This window comes from Colletes latitarsis, chromosome 12 (genome assembly GCF_051014445.1).
Source record: "Colletes latitarsis isolate SP2378_abdomen chromosome 12, iyColLati1, whole genome shotgun sequence".
Classification (NCBI taxonomy): Eukaryota; Metazoa; Arthropoda; class Insecta; order Hymenoptera; family Colletidae; genus Colletes; species Colletes latitarsis.
The window spans coordinates 18,402,785-18,422,532 of NC_135145.1; the positions used below are offsets into that span (position 1 = coordinate 18,402,785).

Sequence of the window (19,748 nt, forward strand, 5' to 3'; positions counted from 1 at the left end):
TCAATGCATGAATGAATTGTTTTACATGTACTCCATTTATCTTTGTGAAATCGATCGCGCAACGTTTTGTTAGTACAATTATATACCACTTTGACGAACGTTCGGAGTGCTCGCGCGCGCGCGCGTACGCGTTTTCGTTTCTGGCCGTCGACAAAATACGCCCAGTGCGAACAACGGAAACGAGTGTCGAGAATAATCGCGATCGTTCGACGGGCACGGAATTGCTTTGCGTCATTTCGGTGCTGAAGCTTGAACGCCCCACCTAACCTAACTTCTAAGCACCCACAGCACCGGAAGATTCGATCTTTCTGCCTTTAAACTCGCGACAATTTTTTTATCGACCGTCGGTAAAGACGAAACCCCGAATGCTCGCGTTTCACGTCACTGGATATCCGACTTCCGCCGAAAATTGTTCTGGATCAGAGCTGCACAACGCCAGACAGGTACTAGTCGCTCACCACAGACAAAGTACAATTGATATTATCGAATGTCGGTCTCACTCGTCGTGGACTGCCCTCACTGTTACTTTAAACGAAAGCGAAAACTTTCACAAGCTACGACGCGTCTACTGCGCCGCCGGTTTGCGCAGCGAACGCGATAGTCGAGCGCGGCTACTGCGCCGCCGGTTTGCGCAGCTCTGTTCTGGATCACCGACAAACGGTAAACGCGCGCTCGTTCTTACTCTAGGGGTAAAGAGGGTAAAGAAAAAACGAAGCCGAGGGTATATGTCACGACGTACGAATACGTATAAAAATAGAAAGAAGATCGGGTATATGTATATCTTTAGATGAGCGGCATACGAGTGCACGTTCGGTATAGTTGGCAGGCTGAGTTAGGAAAGGCACAAATTCGAGTGCTACATCTAAGTGGATAAGGCGCCTTCCTGCATCGTCGCGCGTGTCAGGAAGACATTCGTATTCTCGAATCGTTGCGTTCGCACGACTGCGAGAGACAGACTCGCGCGAGATCCTCCGAATATTCGCGAGAATCCCCCCATCACACGTCACGCCTGATAATGACATTTGTCAACTTATTTTTTGTAAGTTCGTCGAAATTCGTGTATCTCTCATTTAGTTTCGACAATTTTTTTATAGGCTCTCCGTGAAAAGTATCGCGCAAAGAACGAATCAAAAATTAGTTATTTACAATTTTTTTTCGTACGGAAACGAGAATTTTGCGATTCTTAAAGAATTCCCGCGCGTTTCCGGGGATCACCGACGGCTGTCAATTGATATTCGTTCGTTCGTGTAAATGTTCCCATCGCGAGAACGGATCCTCGAACCATACACCTCGGCGACACACCACAGAATAACGGAGCCAAAACGTCGTTTCTCTTTTCTCTCCAAACGCGTCCCCGGGCGAGAACGATCCGGTCGAGAGCGTTGGGTCGTACACAACGTGCGCAACGTGTCTGCGCACGATTCTTCGAGGCCGATCGCACGGAACAAATGCGTTAGGCGTGCGTGTGTTTCTGGTCTCGGCAGCACATTTGGTCGCATGTTAAGTTTTCGCGCGTCTCTATGGCCATTTGCTTGTCGGAACCCGAGCGAAGCCAAGCTTTAATCGGTTCACGTCCTGTAGCATAGAATACACACACCGGTATAAATTAAATGTCGAAGAATTAAGCGATGCACCAATGGCTATGCTCTGTGTTCGAGAATTGGCAACGAACAAAAGAAAAAAAAAAAATGAAAAAAAAATTCTTTTCGGTTTAAATTCATCCGCCCTGTATCGACGATGAGTACAGTGACCATATCGTGAAAGTACAACTTTTTTTTTTTTTTTTTTTTTTTAGCATGAAACCCGGGTTTACTCTCGTTATTCTGTGGCCTTCGCGTCCTCGGTTCCAACTACGCTTTTATTACAACCGTTTCGCTTGTTCTCTCTACGCGTCTAACGCAATCACGCGTTCTCGTCGCTTGTACGATTACCGTAATGGCGGCAAGATCAAAGTCCCATGTTAAATATATACGTGTACGTATATAAAAGTAGGTGGTAAATCAAGGATTATGCCTCGCTACAACTCAAGTCAAAAAGGGATGCACAATGAGTATGCGAGGTGGCCCGAACTCAGCCAAGCAGTATTACATTCGTCGACGGATCCCGTGGGGCACATTCTCTGTCAATAATCGAGCGTTCGAACGTTAAGAGAGCATCGTGACGATGGAACGGACACGGAACGTGGAACGGAACGTGGATACGGACCAAAATTGCACGTTGCACACGATGTGTATATACATATATACAGGGTGTTCGTCCAACCCTGGGAAAAATTTTAATGGGGGATTCTGGAGGCCAAAATAAGACGAAAATCAAGAATACCAATTTGTTGATGGAGGCTTCGTTAAAAAGTTATTAACGTTTATAGTTTCGCCCTTACTGAATTTTTGTCTCGAAAATGGGCAAGATTTCGAGGGTATGTCTATTCACCAAAAATTATTGTAATTCACCTCTTAAACTAAAAATAATTTTTTTAGGACGATTTGAAACTTTTCAATTTTGTTGAAAAATTTGTCTACCTACTCGAATTATTTTCTCAAAAATGCGTAGGATTTCGGGGATATGTCTATTCACCAAAAATGATTGTAATTGAGCCCCACAACTGAAAATAATTTTTCCAGAACGATTTGAAATTTCTTTTTTTCGTCGAATTTAGGCACCTAATCGGATTTTCGGTAAGGAATTTTTTTTTCGAAAGTGAGTAGGATTTCGAGGGTATGTCTAATGACCAAAAATAATTGTAATTAACCCCCGTGACTAAATATAATTTTTTTAGTATGATTTGAAATTTTTTAATTTCGTCTAAAAATTTCAGTATCTACTCGAATTTTTTTCTCGAAAGTGAATAGGATTTCGAAGGTATGTCTATTCACCAAAAATGATTGTAATTGACCTCTTCAACTAAAAATAATTTTTTTAGTATGATTGGGAATTTTTAATTTCATCAAAAAATTTCAGTATGTAATCGAATTTTTTTCTCGGAAGTGGATAGGATTTCGGAGGTATGTCTAATGACCAAAAATAATTGTAATTAACCCCTGTAACTAAATATAATTTTTTTAATATGATTTGGAATTTTTTAATTTCGTCTAAAAATTTCAGTATCTATTCGAATTTTTTTCTCGAAAAGGCGTAGGATTTCGAGGGTATGTGTAATGACCAAAAATAATTGTAATTAACCTCTGTAACTAAATATAATTTTTTTAGTATGATTTGGAATTTTGTAATTTCGTCTAAAAATTTCAGTATCTACTCGAATTTTTTTCTCGAAAGTGGATATGAATTCGGAGGTATATCTAATGACTAAAAATAATTGTAATTGACCCCACAACCGAAAATAATTTTTCCAGAAAGATTTTAAATTATTTTTTTTCCGTCTAATTTAGGCACCTAATTAGATTTTTGGTAAGGAATTTTTTTCTCGAAAAGGCATAGGATTTCGAGGGTATGTCTAATGACCAAAAATAATTGTAATTAACCCCCGTGACTAAATATAATTTTTTTAGTATGATTTGAAATTTTTTAATTTCGTCTAAAAATTTCAGTATCTACTCGAATTTTTTTCTCGAAAGTGAATAGGATTTCGAAGGTATGTCTATTCACCAAAAATGATTGTAATTGACCTCTTCAACTAAAAATAATTTTTTTAGTATGATTGGGAATTTTTAATTTCATCAAAAAATTTCAGTATGTAATCGAATTTTTTTCTCAGAAGTGGATAGGATTTCGGAGGTATGTCTAATGACCAAAAATAATTGTAACTAACCCCCGTAACTAAATATAATTTTTTTAGTATGATTTGGAATTTTGTACTTTCGTCTAAAAATTTCAGTATCTACTCGAATTTTTTTCTCGAAAGTGGATAGGATTTCGGAGGTATGTGTAATGACCAAAAATAATTGTAATTGACCCCCACAACCGAAAACAATTTTTCCAGAAAGATTTTAAATTATTTTTTTTTCGTCTAATTTAGGCACCTAATTAGATTTTTGGTAAGGAATTTTTTTCTCGAAAAGGCGTAGGATTTCGAGGGTATGTGTAATGACCAAAAATAATTGTAATTAACCTCTGTAACTAAATATAATTTTTTTAGTATGATTTGGAATTTTTTAATTTCGTCTAAAAATTTCAGTATCTACTCGAATTTTTTTCTCGAAAGTGGATATGAATTCGGAGGTATATCTAATGACTAAAAATAATTGTAATTGACCCCCACAACCGAAAATAATTTTTCCAGAAAGATTTTAAATTATTTTTTTTTCGTCTAATTTAGGCACCTAATTAGATTTTTGGTAAGGAATTTTTTTCTCGAAAAGGCGTAGGATTTCGAGGGTATCTGTAATGACCAAAAATAATTGTAATTAACCCTCGTAACTAAATATAATTTTTTTTGTATGATTTGGAATTTTTTAATTTCGTCTAAAAATTTCAGTATTTACTCGAATTTTTTTCTCGAAAGTGGATAGGATTTCGTAGGTATGTGTAATGACCAAAAATAATGGTAATTGACCCTCGCAACCGAAAATAATTTTTTCAGAACGCTTTTGAAATTTTTGAATTTAATTGTTAATAACTTTTTAACAAAGCCTCAGTCAAGAAATTTATATTCTCGATTTTCGTCTTATTTTGGCCTCCAGAATTCCCCATTAAAATTTTTCCCAGGGTTGACCAAACACCCTGTATATACGTTTGCGGTTATTTTCTACTAGTCTTTGACAAACGAATCGTACTCCTGTAAAACAGAGAGACCATAACGTTTTTTATCTTTTTTATTGTCTACGAAGAAACGAACTAAAGGGGTTGGGGGTTAGAGGGGGGCTGGAGGGGCTATATAGACCTTACGAGCAAACGTTTGCGGGACAAAATAAAGTAAAGAGAAAATAAAGGAAGAAAGAAAATGAAAGAAACTGTACGAGCGAGCGAACACGCGTTTCGGCTTCGGGATGAAAAAATTGGCGCAATAAATAAATAAAACTACGAAACGTCATGGACAAGCTACGTGTAATTCGTGGCTTTCACTGATAATGGTCGCTGCTGGCTCATCGGATCTGTTTAGCCGATCATACTGTATAGTTTTTTTTTTTTTTTTTTTTTTTTCACAACATGATGTATACACGTGTTACAAAAGAGACGTATACGATATAGAAATGTATATCGTACGTATATACGGTTTTCAGAATTACATAGTCATTGTGCATCCTTAAAACAGAAATATCATAATCGCATGCAAACGATAGGTTCGACTCGTTTTAAACTATTTCAGCATGAATATAAGAAAACACAGTCCAAGATTCGTTCGTTTTTGTCGGATCCATTAATACGCATGCATCTGGGGGAGGGCCCACTGCAAAAGCTGTCGCGCGTCTTCTATTGCCTTTTTGCTTCGTTCTGCGTGTGGTTTTCGATCGATCGTCCCGGTGGAAATATTAATTCGTACGATCGAATTCGGTTCGCCGCGCGACGAGTGTAAAAAAAATAAAAAAATCTGTCGACGATCGTGAATTCAAAGAAATTTGCTATAAGCGCGTCGCGATGTTTTTTTTTTTTTAATCTCGCGAATCCTCGAAAAACCGTATTTCTCAAATGCTTCGAATCGGTTCGTTCGTTCGGGTCGACTTTTCAATTTTATAAAAAAAAAAAAAGTTACTTGGCCGACGTTCGATATATTTGCGGACGAACAGTGGTATTTTACAGTGGTACATGTACTAGCATGCTGTCAAATATCGGAAAAAAATGTCTAGTCGGTATGTACGTTTAGTTAGGAATAAAAAACTTACCGTTTGGAGAACCTCGACGATAATTTTGAGAAAAAGGACGTTCTCGTTAGCGGGCTAATTGCATTCGTGTCCTGCGTGTGAGTGTGACCCTGAAAATAGCATGAAAATTATTTGTAGGATTATTACGTCGCTTTGTGATACATTCCTTATAATTAAATATAGTATATTGTTGTGTTATTTTAGTATTTTTTATGCTGGTTTAGCTGTGTCAGTTTGTAAAAATGGCATAGATCATTAAAATATACAGGTTATTCCGCCAACCCTGTGAAAAATTTTAATGGGGGATTTTAGAGGCTAAAATAAGACGAAAATCAAGAATATCAATTTGTTGATAGAGGCTTAGTTAAAAAGTTATTAACGTTTAAAGTTCTGCCTGTTTCGAATTTTTTTCTTGAAAATGCGTAAGATTTCGTCGGAATGTGTATTCACCAAAAATAATTATAATTGACCCCTGCAGCCAAAAATATTTTTTTTAGAACAATTTGAAATTTTTTTTTTTCGTCGAAAAATTTAGGCACCTACCCCCCCTGTCGATTTTTCTTAATACATCGTTTTTGATTTTTAATAAATTTGTTTGACGCGCTACGGGAATTTTGTTTAATACTTTTTTGTAGATATCCATGAGCTCTAATTCACAAATAAATTTCATTAAAATATATTCACTATTGTAGGAGTTATAGCTGTTTGAAAATTGAACCATTTTTATGGGGTTTTTCTCATTTTAAGGAGTTAAGGAACAACTTTTCAAATATTTTTAGAATTTCTACATATTCCTCGCTAAAATACGCGTCATTTGCTTTTTTAAACATTAAAATCGTACAATCCGTTCAGGAGTTATGATGTTTTAAAGATTTACATGAAATTTTGGGGAACCATTTCTGGCCTCACATTATGTTTTCAGTAATGAATTTTTTTCTCGAAAATGCGTAGGATTTCGAGGGGATGTGTAATGACCAAAAATGATTGTAATTGACCCCAGGAACCAAAAATAATTTTTCCAGAACAATTTGAAATTTTTAATTTTTTCGAAAAATTTGCCCCGTATTCGAATTTTTTTTCTCGAAAATGGTTAGGATTTCGGGGGTATGTCTATTGACCAAAAATGATTGCAATTGACCCCTGCAATCGAAAATAATTTTCGCAGAGTGATTTGAAACTTTTCAATTCTGCTGAAAAATTTCACACATTCTCGAATTTTTTTCGAGGAAATGAGTAGGATTTCGGGGGTATGTCTATTCACCAAAAATGATTGTAATTGACCCCCGCAACCAAAAATAATTTTTCCAGAAGGATTTGAAATTTTTGAATTTAATTGTTAATAACTTTTTAACGAAGCCTCCATCAACAAATTGGTATTCTTGATTTTCGTCTTATTTTGGCCTCTAGAATCCCCCATTAAAATTTTTTCCAAGGTTGTCTGAACACCCTGTATTATTCAATAATAATAATAATAATAATAACAATTCTCTATAATTAAATGTACTATATTTTTGTTGAATATTATTTCAGCATTTTGTATTCTGGTTTAGCTGTATAAATTTGTAAAAATAGCATAACTCGTTAAAATGTATTATTCAATAATAATAATAATAACAATTCTCTACAATTAAATATACTATATTTTTATATAATATTATTTCAGCATTTTGTATTCTGGTTTAACTGTATAAATTCGTGAAAAAAGCATATAACTCGTTAAAATATATTATTCAATACTAATAAGAATAATAATAACAACAATTCTCCATAATCAAATATACTGTATTTTTATACTATTTCAGTATTTTGTATTCCGGTTTGGCTGTATAAATTTGTAAAAAAAAATCATTGCCATTTATTAATTATTATTCAATAATAGTATGCACTTCAAACAGATTAACTGTTTCAAAAATAACAGTACTGATTTGTATTTGCAATAAATAAACTTCTCCTTACACGTGTAAATCATTTTGTAATCAACAATACTATAAAACAATTATAATTACATTTGTTACATGTAACACGTTAAAAATTAAAAATCTTTTCGTAATTAATAATACTACAAAAATAATTATAATTACATTTGTTACATGTAACGCGTTAAAAATTAAAAATATTTTCGTAATTAATAATACTATAAAACAATTATAATTATATTTGTTACATCTAACGCGTTAAAAATTAAAAATATTTTCGTAATTAATAATACTATAAAACAATTATAATTACATTTGTTACATGTAACACGTTAAAAATTAAAAATCTTTTCGTAATTAATAATACTACAAAAATAATTATAATTACATTTGTTACATGTAACACGTGAAATATTAAAAATATTTTTGCAATTAATAATACTATAAAACAATTATAATTATATTTGTTACATGTAACACGTTAAAAATTAAAAATATTTTCGTAATTAATAATACTATAAAACAATTATAATTATATTTGTTACATGTAACACGTGAAATATTAAAAATATTTTTGCAATTAATAATACTATAAAACAATTATAATTATATTTGTTACATGTAACACGTTAAAAATTAAAAATATTTTCGTAATTAATAATACTATAAAACAATTATAATTACATTTGTAAGATAAGAATAAAGACTGTACGAACCTGAGTATGATTTCGCTGCGGTCTGTTTTGGCCAGAGTGGAACGTGCTACGACTTGGAACATTTCGAGGAAATGCTGGTGTTGTAGGTGTTGCCAGTCTATTACTTGGAGACACACCCAAGCTAATTAGAAATAGTTGTTTTTGTTATATTAATGTTGCTCGATACGGTTCGCTGCGTGTATAGTAACTATGTGTAAATAATTGCTTTGTCCGTGTCGATTCTTTGCTAGAAATTATGTGCATTTGATTCAATACGATAGACCGTTTTTGTCTTTTTTTTTTTTCGTTAACTTTCGTTACGGAGGAAGCAAAAGACAAGATGCAAAGAAAACACCAGGAAAAAAAATAGAAAAATAAAAAATTAGAAGAAGTATAGTAGGATGTAAAAGTAAACAAAATCTTCACTATCAGCGCGACAAGTGTCCTTTAAGAGGACGGTTTTATAATGCACAAGCGATCCTTCTACGTCTTGCAAGACAAGCTTCGATAGTTTTCAGCTAAGTAAGCAGAACTTGTTAAACAATTTACACTAACGAAGAGAGTTACACGAATGATCGGGGTACAATGTACCGAGAAACATTTGTTTGCAACATGCGTCGATAGAAGAGAACATTTAGTCCAAGTTAGTCGGTGTTTTACTGATAACGCGACGAGACGATAACAGGAACGGTTAACTGCAACGGTGAATGTACCGATACGTGCATGATGGTTTACACATAACCGACTGCTCTTCTATAGAACTCTAATTATTACGAGTAACGCTATAAAACGTGGATCGTATATAAAAATATTCCGAACGCCTACAGTACATGATGTTAGAATTAGAATCTTTATCAGTATACCTGTATGAAGTTCGTATACTAATTTAAAGCAGTATAATACTTACTGTAAGTCTCTCACACTTTCGAAAAAAAGATACGCTACAACGTACATGCGAATTACTCCATCAACGGTAAAGTTAAATTGTTCTACGTATACTGTTTCTGTAGTTTAATGGCCGATTCAGCACGAACGAGATATGTGGAGCTTGTGTTCGCGGCCGCGGCGTGAGTCCGGGGAATACCAATCGAGAACGATGTAACGAGAAATGAGGTATACAGAAATGAAAGAGGCGACCAAAGCCGGATGATCAGAACAGAAATAATAAAATTGCGATAGAGAGACGTGCAAGTTAGAAACAAAAGAGAAAGTAAATGGAGCTAAATGACCAGAAACTGTCCTAGAGAACCTACGAAAGGCAATTTTTAAATTCTCGACCGCTGGCTCCTAGTTACCCTAAGAGAGTTAGTGGCCCAAAAATAAACAAGTAAACGAACGAATTGGGGGGGAAAAAAATATGTATCCGAATGTATCTCTCGCAAGAGTAGGGTGCTCCAATAGTCTAGCGTGGAATTGCAAGTTACTTTTTATTCTTCGATGGTCCACCATTGGCGCTATCGACTTAACCCTTTTAATGTACAATTACAAAACTTTAGTTGAAAACTATATCAGTAGTTATTTATTGTCAGATATACTGATCAGAATGCAAAAAGAAATATTTGCTACGATAGATTATCTGTATCTTTATGAAAGTAGTAAAGGAGAGGTTCGATTCAGGCTAAGAGACACGTGGTACATCAAGAGTAACTAAAATGAATAATTTAGTAATATGTTTGCATATGAGTTACAATTCCAAGATTGATATTTCTTTGCTTTACAATAATTTCTTTGCGTTGATATTTATGCCTTGCTTTCTGTAGATAGTTACATAAGGTAACGACTAATATTTTAGTATTTTTTACAAGACATGACCATTTTGCTATGTGGCATTAAAAGTCCAAGGTGGGTTCCTGATGTAAACCTGCCAATTTATGTTGCTTTTAATATTTTAAACTGAGGAAGCTAGATGCCCACAGAATTCTGTCCCCCAACGTTTCTTAGGGGATTCCCATGACTGATATTTTCTTCTTCGACTACTATTTTAGTACTTTTTACAAGGCATGACAGTTTTGCTATGTGGCATTAAAAGTCCAAGGTGGGTTCCTGATGTAAACCTGCTAATTTATATTGTATTTAATATTTTTAAATGTAAAAGCTAGATGCCCACATAACTCTGTCCTGCTACGTCTCTCAAGGGATTCCCATGACTGATATTTTCTTCTACAATAATTTCTTTATATTCATATTTGTGCCTAGTGCTCCGTACAATAGTTATATAAACTAACAGCTACTATTTTAGTACTTTGTACATGGTATGACATTTGTACTATGTGACTTAACCCTTTTAATGTACAGCAAATTACAAAGATTTAGTCAAAAACTATATCAGTAGTTATTTATTGTCAGATATACTGATAAGAATGCAAAAAGAAATATTTGCTAAGATAGATCATCTGTATCTTTATGAAAGTAGTAAAAGAGAGGTTAGATTCAGGCTAAAAGGCACGTGGTACACCATGAGTAACTAAAATGAATACTTGAGTAATATGTTTGCATACGAGTTGCAATTCCAAGAGTGATATTTCTTTGCTCTACAATAATTTCTTTGCGTTAATATTTATGCCTCGCTTTCTGTAGATACTTATGTAAGGTAACGACTAATATTTTAGTACTTTTTACAAGGCATGACAGTTTTGTAACGTGGAATTAAAGGTCCTAAGTGAGATTCTGATGTAAATGTGCTCATTTATGTTGCTTTTAATATTTTAAACTGAGGAAGCTAGATGCCCACAGAATTCTGTCCCCCAACGTTTTTTAGGGGATTCCCATGACTGATATTTTCTTCTACAATAATTTCTTTATATTCATATTTGTGCCTTGTGTTCTGTACATAATTATATAAACTAACGACTACTATTGTAGTACTTTGTACAAAGTATGACATTTTTATTATGTGGCTCAACCCTTTTAATGTACAGCAAATTACAAAAATTTAGTCAAAAACTATATCAGTAGTTACTTATTGTCAGATATAAGAATGCAAAAAGAAATATTTGTTACGACAAATCATCTGTATCTTTATGATAGTAAAAGAGAGGTTAGATTCAAGCTAAGAAGCACATGGTACACTATGAGTAACTAAAATGATAATGTAATATGTTTGCATACGAGTTGCAATTCCAAGAGTGATATTTCTTTGCTCTACAATAATTTCTTTGCGTTAATATTTATGCCTCGCTTTCTGTAGATACTTATGTAAGGTAACGACTAATATTTTAGTACTTTTTACAAGGCATGACAGTTTTGCTACGTGGCATTAAAAATCCAAGGTGGGTTTCTAGCATAAATGTGCTCATTTATGTTACTTTTAATATTTTAAACTGAGAAAGCTAGATGCCCACAGAACTCTGTCCCCCCACGTTTCTTAGGGGATTACCATGAATGTGCTAAGAGGGTTAATGCTTCGAAGGCGACCAGGTGAATTGCAAGCGTTAAACCGAGGAGCAACCGTCAAGTTCGTCGAAGTAACGGATTGCACGTTAGACTTTTGGCACAACTAGCATGAGGAATTGTATATAGGTTGGCTGATAAGGCGTAGGGGACCTGTACCTCTGTCTAAGAGGGTCAGCAGTGGCGAGTAAGGAGTTGTGGGCGTTGCGTGGTTGAGGGTCCAGTAGTGAATGGTCGCTGGGGGGTACGCCACTCGAGGAACGGTGACCTGCGCTGATGCTCGCAGACTTGGTGTGACCCCGCGTTGGTCTAGTGCCCTCGCCCAGGCTGTGCACAAAACTAATCAACAAACTGCCCTGCTCGGCACCGGCTCTACCATTTCTACCGTTTTTTTTTTTTTCTTTAATAATAATAGCACTGCTGTTCTCGCAGATCGAATCGGTTCGTAATTCGCAGAGGAAGACGCGTGTTACTTTCCTCGTTGTCGCGATCGATAAACGGTTCTCTGGAAATCAGGTAATTTTTCGTCCGTCGAGAGAATTAAAAAAAAAAAGAAAGGACTGATCCAGCGTATGGGATGCGCGATATTTGTTCGACGCGTTATCAACCATCCACGGTGGGCACACGGGACCACCCAAGGGCCTTTCCCCATTTTTCTTTATCCTAAATGAGAGGTTATGTTGCATTGGACGTGATCTTTTTGCAGAGCTATCGTAGACTACAAAGCTCTAATTATTTTTTGATAAATAACGGCTGCGAAGTTGGCGGCCATCTTTGTTGCTCTATCTTCGCGTATATGAAAAATCTTAGACGAATTTACGTGATTGATACGTTTAAATACGATATACTCAGAAATTGAATATTATGTACATAATTGTTTTCACAAAAGGATTTTTAACTGGAAAGACCCTTGGATTTCTACCGATCGAGGGAAGTGCAGCAAACAAAATGGATTCCCTCCTCCATTTTGGTAAGTTTCTAGGAAAATTAATTATTAACGGTAACTTAGAAAAGACTAACTATGGAATACAGAATTATTAACTAAATATATACTGCTGTACTTTGAGAATAAATTTAGTTACAAATAACAATACTCTATTACTAATAAAAAAATAAGAAAAGGGGAATCCTGTACTTTCCTCGATCGCCAAGAATGGATGGTGCCGTGTGCACGGGTAAAAATATAGCGAAACGCAATTTTTCACTGATAACTGGAGGAGCCGTGGGGATGAAATTTGTGGGACCGAAGAGAGAGGACGGGTGTAAACTGAAAATACTGTCCTGTGCTACGTAATAAGTTTGGCTCGCGAGAAATTCTATGTCGAGAGGAACAGAATACGACGCTAAAACATAATAAGAATGAGAACATGTATGATGAATGTTAATGGTTGGTATCTATACGCACACGCTTGTAGATCTAGATATACATTTGTAAAAAAAATAGAACAGAGTAAAGGTCATGTGAATGTAACTGTGGCTCGGTATAATTTATAGCAAGCAATTTGTATAATTGTAAGTATTACACGTTTGATTAGACTATCTGTTCGGTCAACATCTGTCAAGCCATAAAGAAAGTGGTCTGCAATGAACGATTGGCAGGCAGCAGCCAACATGCTAGAGCAACACAACAAACAAATAAACTCCCTTGGGGCTTAATGACAGAGTCTTGGTTATTGTCCGGATGTTTAAGTCAATCTTCTCGTTCGAACGTAGGTGGTTTAGTATACTTAACACACGAGCAATCGGTCGCCTATGGTTAGTCGGTACAATTAAAGAAAAGAAGGAAAAAAAAATTAGAAAAAAAATATACGCAAGAAACCACTGTTTAGTCGACAAGAAACTGTAAAAAAATAACCAATTACGAACCGAAGTTTCGCTGTGCGCGTTAAGAAATTGTATATGGTTTATCGGGTGCAGACACTGGATCACACTAGAGACACTTGGTGCTTCCTCGAAAAACTTGTAACACGTTCCTCGAACGTTGCTTGCGCTCTTGTGGATCCAGTGTCTACGGTATCGTTGGTAGACTAAGTAACAATCGTTACGATAATTCATGAATATTCATCGAATCGGTACATACGAAGATGAGAGAAGATAAAGAACAATTGGATGTTACTATACCTGGGTGGATCGTTGGTTTTTTCGGTAGACGAGGACGACGTTTTCGCTTGATCATAGGAGATGGTACTACGTCGACCAACAAAAACAACGCTAGGTGAGGTGAGTGGTCGACCACCACCACCTACCCCTGTATTCATCGTGTTGCTCTTGCCTGTCCATGCCCTACCACCGGGACTTGTACCCACGCCTAGAATGAACATTGTCACTGCAAGCCTCATTAGATATAGTTCAACACAAAACAAAGCAGCGGATACGTTTTTTTTTTAAAAAAAATTATAACACAGGCATGGCAACGAGTGTCAACAAGGACTAAAAACATCTGGTACTGGCGTAACGTCGCATCTACTTCTCTCTGAATCCTCAAGCTTCGACTAATATTCTTTAATCATTCAGTCAATGTCCTCTAAACGAATCACTGAAGGATTCAGGAAGCAGATACGACGCTTAAATTATTTACAAGTACAAATAACAATCTTTAACCCCAGACGAATGTCGCTGATGCTTTAGTAAATCTGAATTTATCAAAAATATGGCAAGATAATAAAGTGGAGACATATTAATAATTTCTTGTACGATGACAAGTTTGACTAAGTTTGTACAAAGGTAGTACGTAAGTCTATGCAACTTGTGCAACTCTAGGACTTCCAAAGTATGCGTTGCTCAAAATATTTTGTATAAAAAAGTTGGTTTGAAGGGGTACGCTGCATAGTGCATTTGTCTTTTTTATAGGCTAAGACGTTTTAGAGATTTGAAGACCAGCGTTGGTTTTTTACGTGGAATACTTTTTATACCCAAATGATGATCTGTATTAGCTCTAAACTTAATAACTAATGAGTAATTTCATTTTATTTTTTGAAAAGTTTCTTTACGTAATATCAAAAGGAAGACTAAACCTTATTGCAAATTTTTGCAAAACAGTGGAAATTGTCAAGGAATAAAGTGAAATTATTCATTAGTTATTAGTAGACTGTAGATATTTATGCAAATTCATACTTCTATTAATAGTATTAATGAAATGCGAACTCTGTTAGCCTCAACCTCTAAATATACTAATTCGTATCGTACTTTAAGTACGTCTTATAATTGTGCATATTAACACGTTCACTGCCAGATCAAAACTGTGTGATATTCTGTAAAATTTTGATTTTAGACCATTGTAAGCTGCATAACCTAAACTTTATTTCAGTATTTATTTTGTAACATTGTTAAAGTTCATAAATTCTATCCAAATTTATTTTTCTCAACGTCTTAACTTGAGAATGAATTTTTCTAGTATCGTAATGGTAAATCCTGTCATATATGGGTGACGTGGCAATGAAAGTGTGCATTCTGTAGTTTTTTGAGAATTTAAATTAATCTGTAAATGCATAAACATCCACAGTCTAGATATTAGGTTTAGGGCTACTGCAGATCGATACTTATCTACTCAGAATTTGATATTCTTCCATATTTTGGTATAAATAGTATTTCATAAAAAAAAAACCAAAGTTAACCTTCAAATCTCTGAAACACCTTCAACCTATAAAAAAGACAATAGTGTATCCCTTCAAACCATGCAACTCATTCATACAAAATTCTGTTGAGCAACGCATACTTTGAAAGTTTACAGAGATGCACAAACTTCTAACCTCAAACAGGCGTAAGTTTGAAAAATTGTAATTAAACGCATCCACGATAGACGTCTGGGGTTAACTTAGTGTATAGTAACTTTGGGGTAGTGGATGGGGGCTTACGAATTGGGAGCACATAGAATCGTGACACAAAAGTATAAATAAAAATGTAAATTACGAAATCATTAAAAAGTCGGAATTTGGGGGAACGAACCACTGCAACCTTATCCAAAGCAGATAAATATATGGTATATAAATATGTATGTTTTGCTAAAGCTTCGTAAAGGTACAACATCGCAAACGATTGGACAAGGATGGTGAGATTCGAGTGAAGGTTACGGTACAACAAAAAGAAGAACTCACTAGTGTCTAATTGCCCTGGACTGTTTTTCGGAGCCGAAGGACGGCTCGCGGACACACGAGCACTGTTCTCCTTGATCGTGGCTGCGTCTACGGTATTTTGCCGTTTAAAATTACTACCACCGCTTCCAGTCACAGTCCCGCTGGTCGCAGCAGTCGCGTGATTATGATTCGTCGCGTTCCCTGGACTCGGTGCTCCCCCTAGCGAGGTAAATGCGTTATACAACGGGTGTACGGACAATCAGACAAACCACGCCTCTCGCTCGTCGAGTAGTAAATTTCATTAATCGACCATTTCAAAGAACATCGACGAAAAGTCGCTGCCAGACGTGGACGTTTCACCGAGGCGACGCATATATGTACGTTTCGTCGACGATCAGACACAGTTATTTTTTTTTTTAAACACTCTCTCGGGGCCGCCTGGGTATCTCTCTTACGTCCCTTACCTATATACGTATGTATGTCTGCCTCGTTCGTTCGACGTTCGCGTCAACTCGGTACCGATAACGTTTCAAATCCGGACTGGCTATAGAGTGTCGGTGAGAAAATGTTTCGAGAGCTTTTGGGAAGGTGGAATTAACGGTTTTTAAAACTTACGAAGCGATTCGATTACGGACGAAACCCGTCTACTGGGTTTTGGATTGCTAGCGGAAATACTTCTGTGAACACCTCTGTGCGATGGACTCTGCACGGCGCCACCCGTGCCTCCTCCGCTTCCTCCGCCTCCGCTTCCGCCCGAACCAGCTTGCGGCGGAATGTTGCGCAACGACAATGAACTGCCTGACCGCGAACCGTCCGATTCAGGCTACGAAACGAATCGTATTTTTTTGTTTGTTTTTTTTTTTAAATTTATAACTAGATCCTCGTCCACTTCTACCACGCTCCCCGTTTTACTTACATCGGTGGTCTTTCTTCCTAGGAGTAAGTACGTGGCGAACACGTCATCGTACTTCGCTTGTTCTAAGGAATCTTCTATTTCACTTCTCGTGTACCCCATACTAGCCAGGGCCTCTAAAACAAACAGGCGTAGCGGCATAGTCACAACCACTAAGAATACTAGCCAGAATGATGCTATTAATTCAACAAACGAGCAACGCCCGGATAATACCCGTCATCCAACTCACGGAATCCAACGCATTACACGTTTCTTTTTCTATCTACCGTCGCGCGGATCGGCGATGCATCGCGGGGCAGGCAAACAAAGATTTCGAGAAGAAGCTCGGTGGTTCGCTGTGCAGGAAGAATGCGTTCGTAGACACCATTTTACACACTACTATTTACCATTGTAGGTACTAGCAAACCGCGAGGAAATCGTCGTTCTTCTTCGTATCGAACCATTTACCAAAGGACAGTGCTGGAATTTAGACCAGCCTTTGACCTCGCTGTCGAACTACTATTTCTGCGCAACTCGTATCTACGGTCAATTTAGTAAATAAAAGGTCACTTAGTCGACTTCGTGAATTCTGTTCAAATTTATTTCCTTTTGCATTTCAGTTTGAGAATTGATTCTTTGATTACAAAGTGAAATTGTACCCACATATGAATAGCATGGCAGTCATATGTAGGTTAGGTTTGGGTTCAACATTAGATAGCAAGAATGATCAACAGCAAATGTGCACACTTTGTCTGAGAAGTAAATTCTAGTATCATCTAATTGCTTTACTGAAAACGAAAGTTAAAATGGTGGTCATATACAGGATGTTCGACAACGATGGGAAAAATTTTAATGGGAGATCCTAGAGGCCAAAATAAGACGAAAATCAAGAATACCAATTTGTCGATGGAGGCTTCGTTAAAAAGTTATTAACAATTAAATTCAAAAATTCCAAATCGTTCTGGAAAAATTATTTTTAGTGACAAGGGTCAATTACAATCATTTTTGGTCAATAGACATATCCTCGAATTCCCACGCATTTTTGAGAAAAAAATTCGAGTAGATACTGAAATTTTTAGACGAAATTAAAAAATTCCAAATCATACTAAAAAAATTATATTTAGTTACGGGAGTTAATTACAATCATTTTTGGTCAATAGACATACCCTTGAATTCTTACGCATTTTTGAGAAAAAAATTCGAGTAGATACTGAAATTTTTAGACGAAATTAAAAAATTCCAAATCATACTAAAAAAATTATATTTAGTTACGGGGGTTGATTACAATCATTTTTGGTCATTACACATATCCTCGAATTTCTACGCACTTTTGAGAAAAAAATTCGAGTAGGTGGACAAATTTTTCGACGAAATTCAAGAATTTCAAATCGTTCTGGAAAAATTATTCTCGGCTGCGGAGGTCAATTACAATAATTTTTGGTCATGAGTCATACCCCCGAAATCCCACCCACTTTCGAGAAAAAAATTCGAGAATGCGAAATTTTTCGACGAAAAAAAAAAAATTTGGAATCGTTCTGGAAAAATTATTTTCGGTTGCGGGGGGCAATTACAATATTTTTTGGTGAATAGACATACCTCCGAAATCCTATTCATTTTCGAGAAAAAAAATCGGATAGGTGCCTAAATTTTTCGATGAAAAAAAAAAATTTCAAATCGTTCTGGAAAAATTATTTTCGTTTGCGGAGGTCAATTACAATAATTTTTGGTCATGAGTCATACCATCGAAATCCTACCCATTTTCGAAAAAAAAATTCGAGAAGGTGTGAAATTTTTCGACGGAAAAAAAAATTTCAAATCGTTCTAAAAAAATTATTTTCGGTTGCGGGGGTCAATTGCAATAATTTTTGGTGAATAGACATACCCCCAAAATCTTGCGCATTTTCGAGAAAAAAATTCAAATAGGTGGACAAATTGCCGTTCTACAGCTGCAACTTCGAACGTTAATAACTTTTTAACGAAGCCTCCATCAACAAATTGGTATTCTTGATTTTCGTCTTATTTTGACCTCTATAATTTCCCATTAAAATTTTTCCCATGGTTGGTCGAACACCCTGTATAGGTTAGATTTGGGTTAAGTTCGACATTAGTTTAGATAGCAAGAATGATCAACAAATATGCACTCTTCGTCTAGGAAGACAATTCTAGTATTATCTGCTCCATTGCAAACGAAAGTTAAAATGGTGGCTCTAGTTTCAGTTCCATTATTTTACGTTTAACAAAGTTATGCAAAATTAAATTTTTATGAAAACTCCGTGTAACGAATTAAAAACTAGTGTTTTAATATTAATCTACTGCACTTGGTTTCACTCGTTACACTTTGATTATTTAACCCCTTGCTGTACAATAAAGTGTCCAACTCGTAAAAAGTTCTTTATGTCAAGTTTTACAACAACACTACACTTGTCAATAAGTCTCATGTATTAAAATCATATTCTCAAGGTATTCTTAAATAAATCCTTTACAAATTTTCAAATTTAAACAAAATTAAATAGTATACATTTGTGAAATTGCTTGTAATGGAATCGTATTGCAAGAAGTTAAACGACACCATTTTGATTCGAAATACTATCGCAAGAACATTTCAAAGATTTTATTACTTTTTTACTAACTCCAAGTTTCCATATGAAATTTTAGTAAGCCTATTTTCTCTTTGCAACTACAAATTTTCTTGAAACTCAAAATCAACACATTTTGCAAGACATTCGTGAAATAAATTTGTTCCCTCGTAAGCTTGTACAAGCAAATTTAAACAAAATCGAATACTTTCGAGAAATTGCTTCTAATTAAATCATATTCCAAAGGGTTAAAAATAAAGTTCTACGACGAAAGAAAATTCTCTGAATGGATGATTATTTTGTGAAGATGGACTCTATCCAGAACGCGAGGCACAGATGATTTAATACGGCGTTAAGAGGATCAACTCCAATTTGGTATATCCGGTAATTAATAGATCAAGATGTTGTTGCAACGTGAAATTCGAAATCGCCATTTTCAATTACGAAATC

At 35.6% G+C, this 19,748-nt stretch overlaps 1 protein-coding gene across 17 annotated transcripts in view; it reads right to left on the minus strand.

The window, feature by feature from the left end:
* Positions 1 to 19,748, minus strand: part of LOC143348816 (serine/threonine-protein kinase MARK2) — a 294,206-nt gene that overhangs the window by 15,678 nt on the left and 258,780 nt on the right. For 14 of the 17 annotated variants that reach the window (XM_076779449.1, XM_076779447.1, XM_076779446.1 and 11 more), the window contains 7 exons: positions 16,747 to 16,859; positions 16,446 to 16,653; positions 15,852 to 16,049; positions 13,879 to 14,083; positions 11,917 to 12,084; positions 8,389 to 8,509; positions 5,778 to 5,866 (listed from right to left, as the gene is read on the minus strand). In XM_076779449.1, the coding sequence (XP_076635564.1) occupies positions 5,778 to 5,866; positions 8,389 to 8,509; positions 11,917 to 12,084; positions 13,879 to 14,083; positions 15,852 to 16,049; positions 16,446 to 16,653; positions 16,747 to 16,859 (1,102 nt within the window). Of the gene's footprint in view, positions 1 to 3; positions 1,576 to 5,777; positions 5,867 to 8,388; positions 8,510 to 11,916; positions 12,085 to 13,878; positions 14,084 to 15,851; positions 16,050 to 16,445; positions 16,654 to 16,746; positions 16,860 to 19,748 lie in introns of those variants that run through there. The other 3 variants (XM_076779455.1, XM_076779448.1, XM_076779452.1) reach the window with 3 other exon arrangements.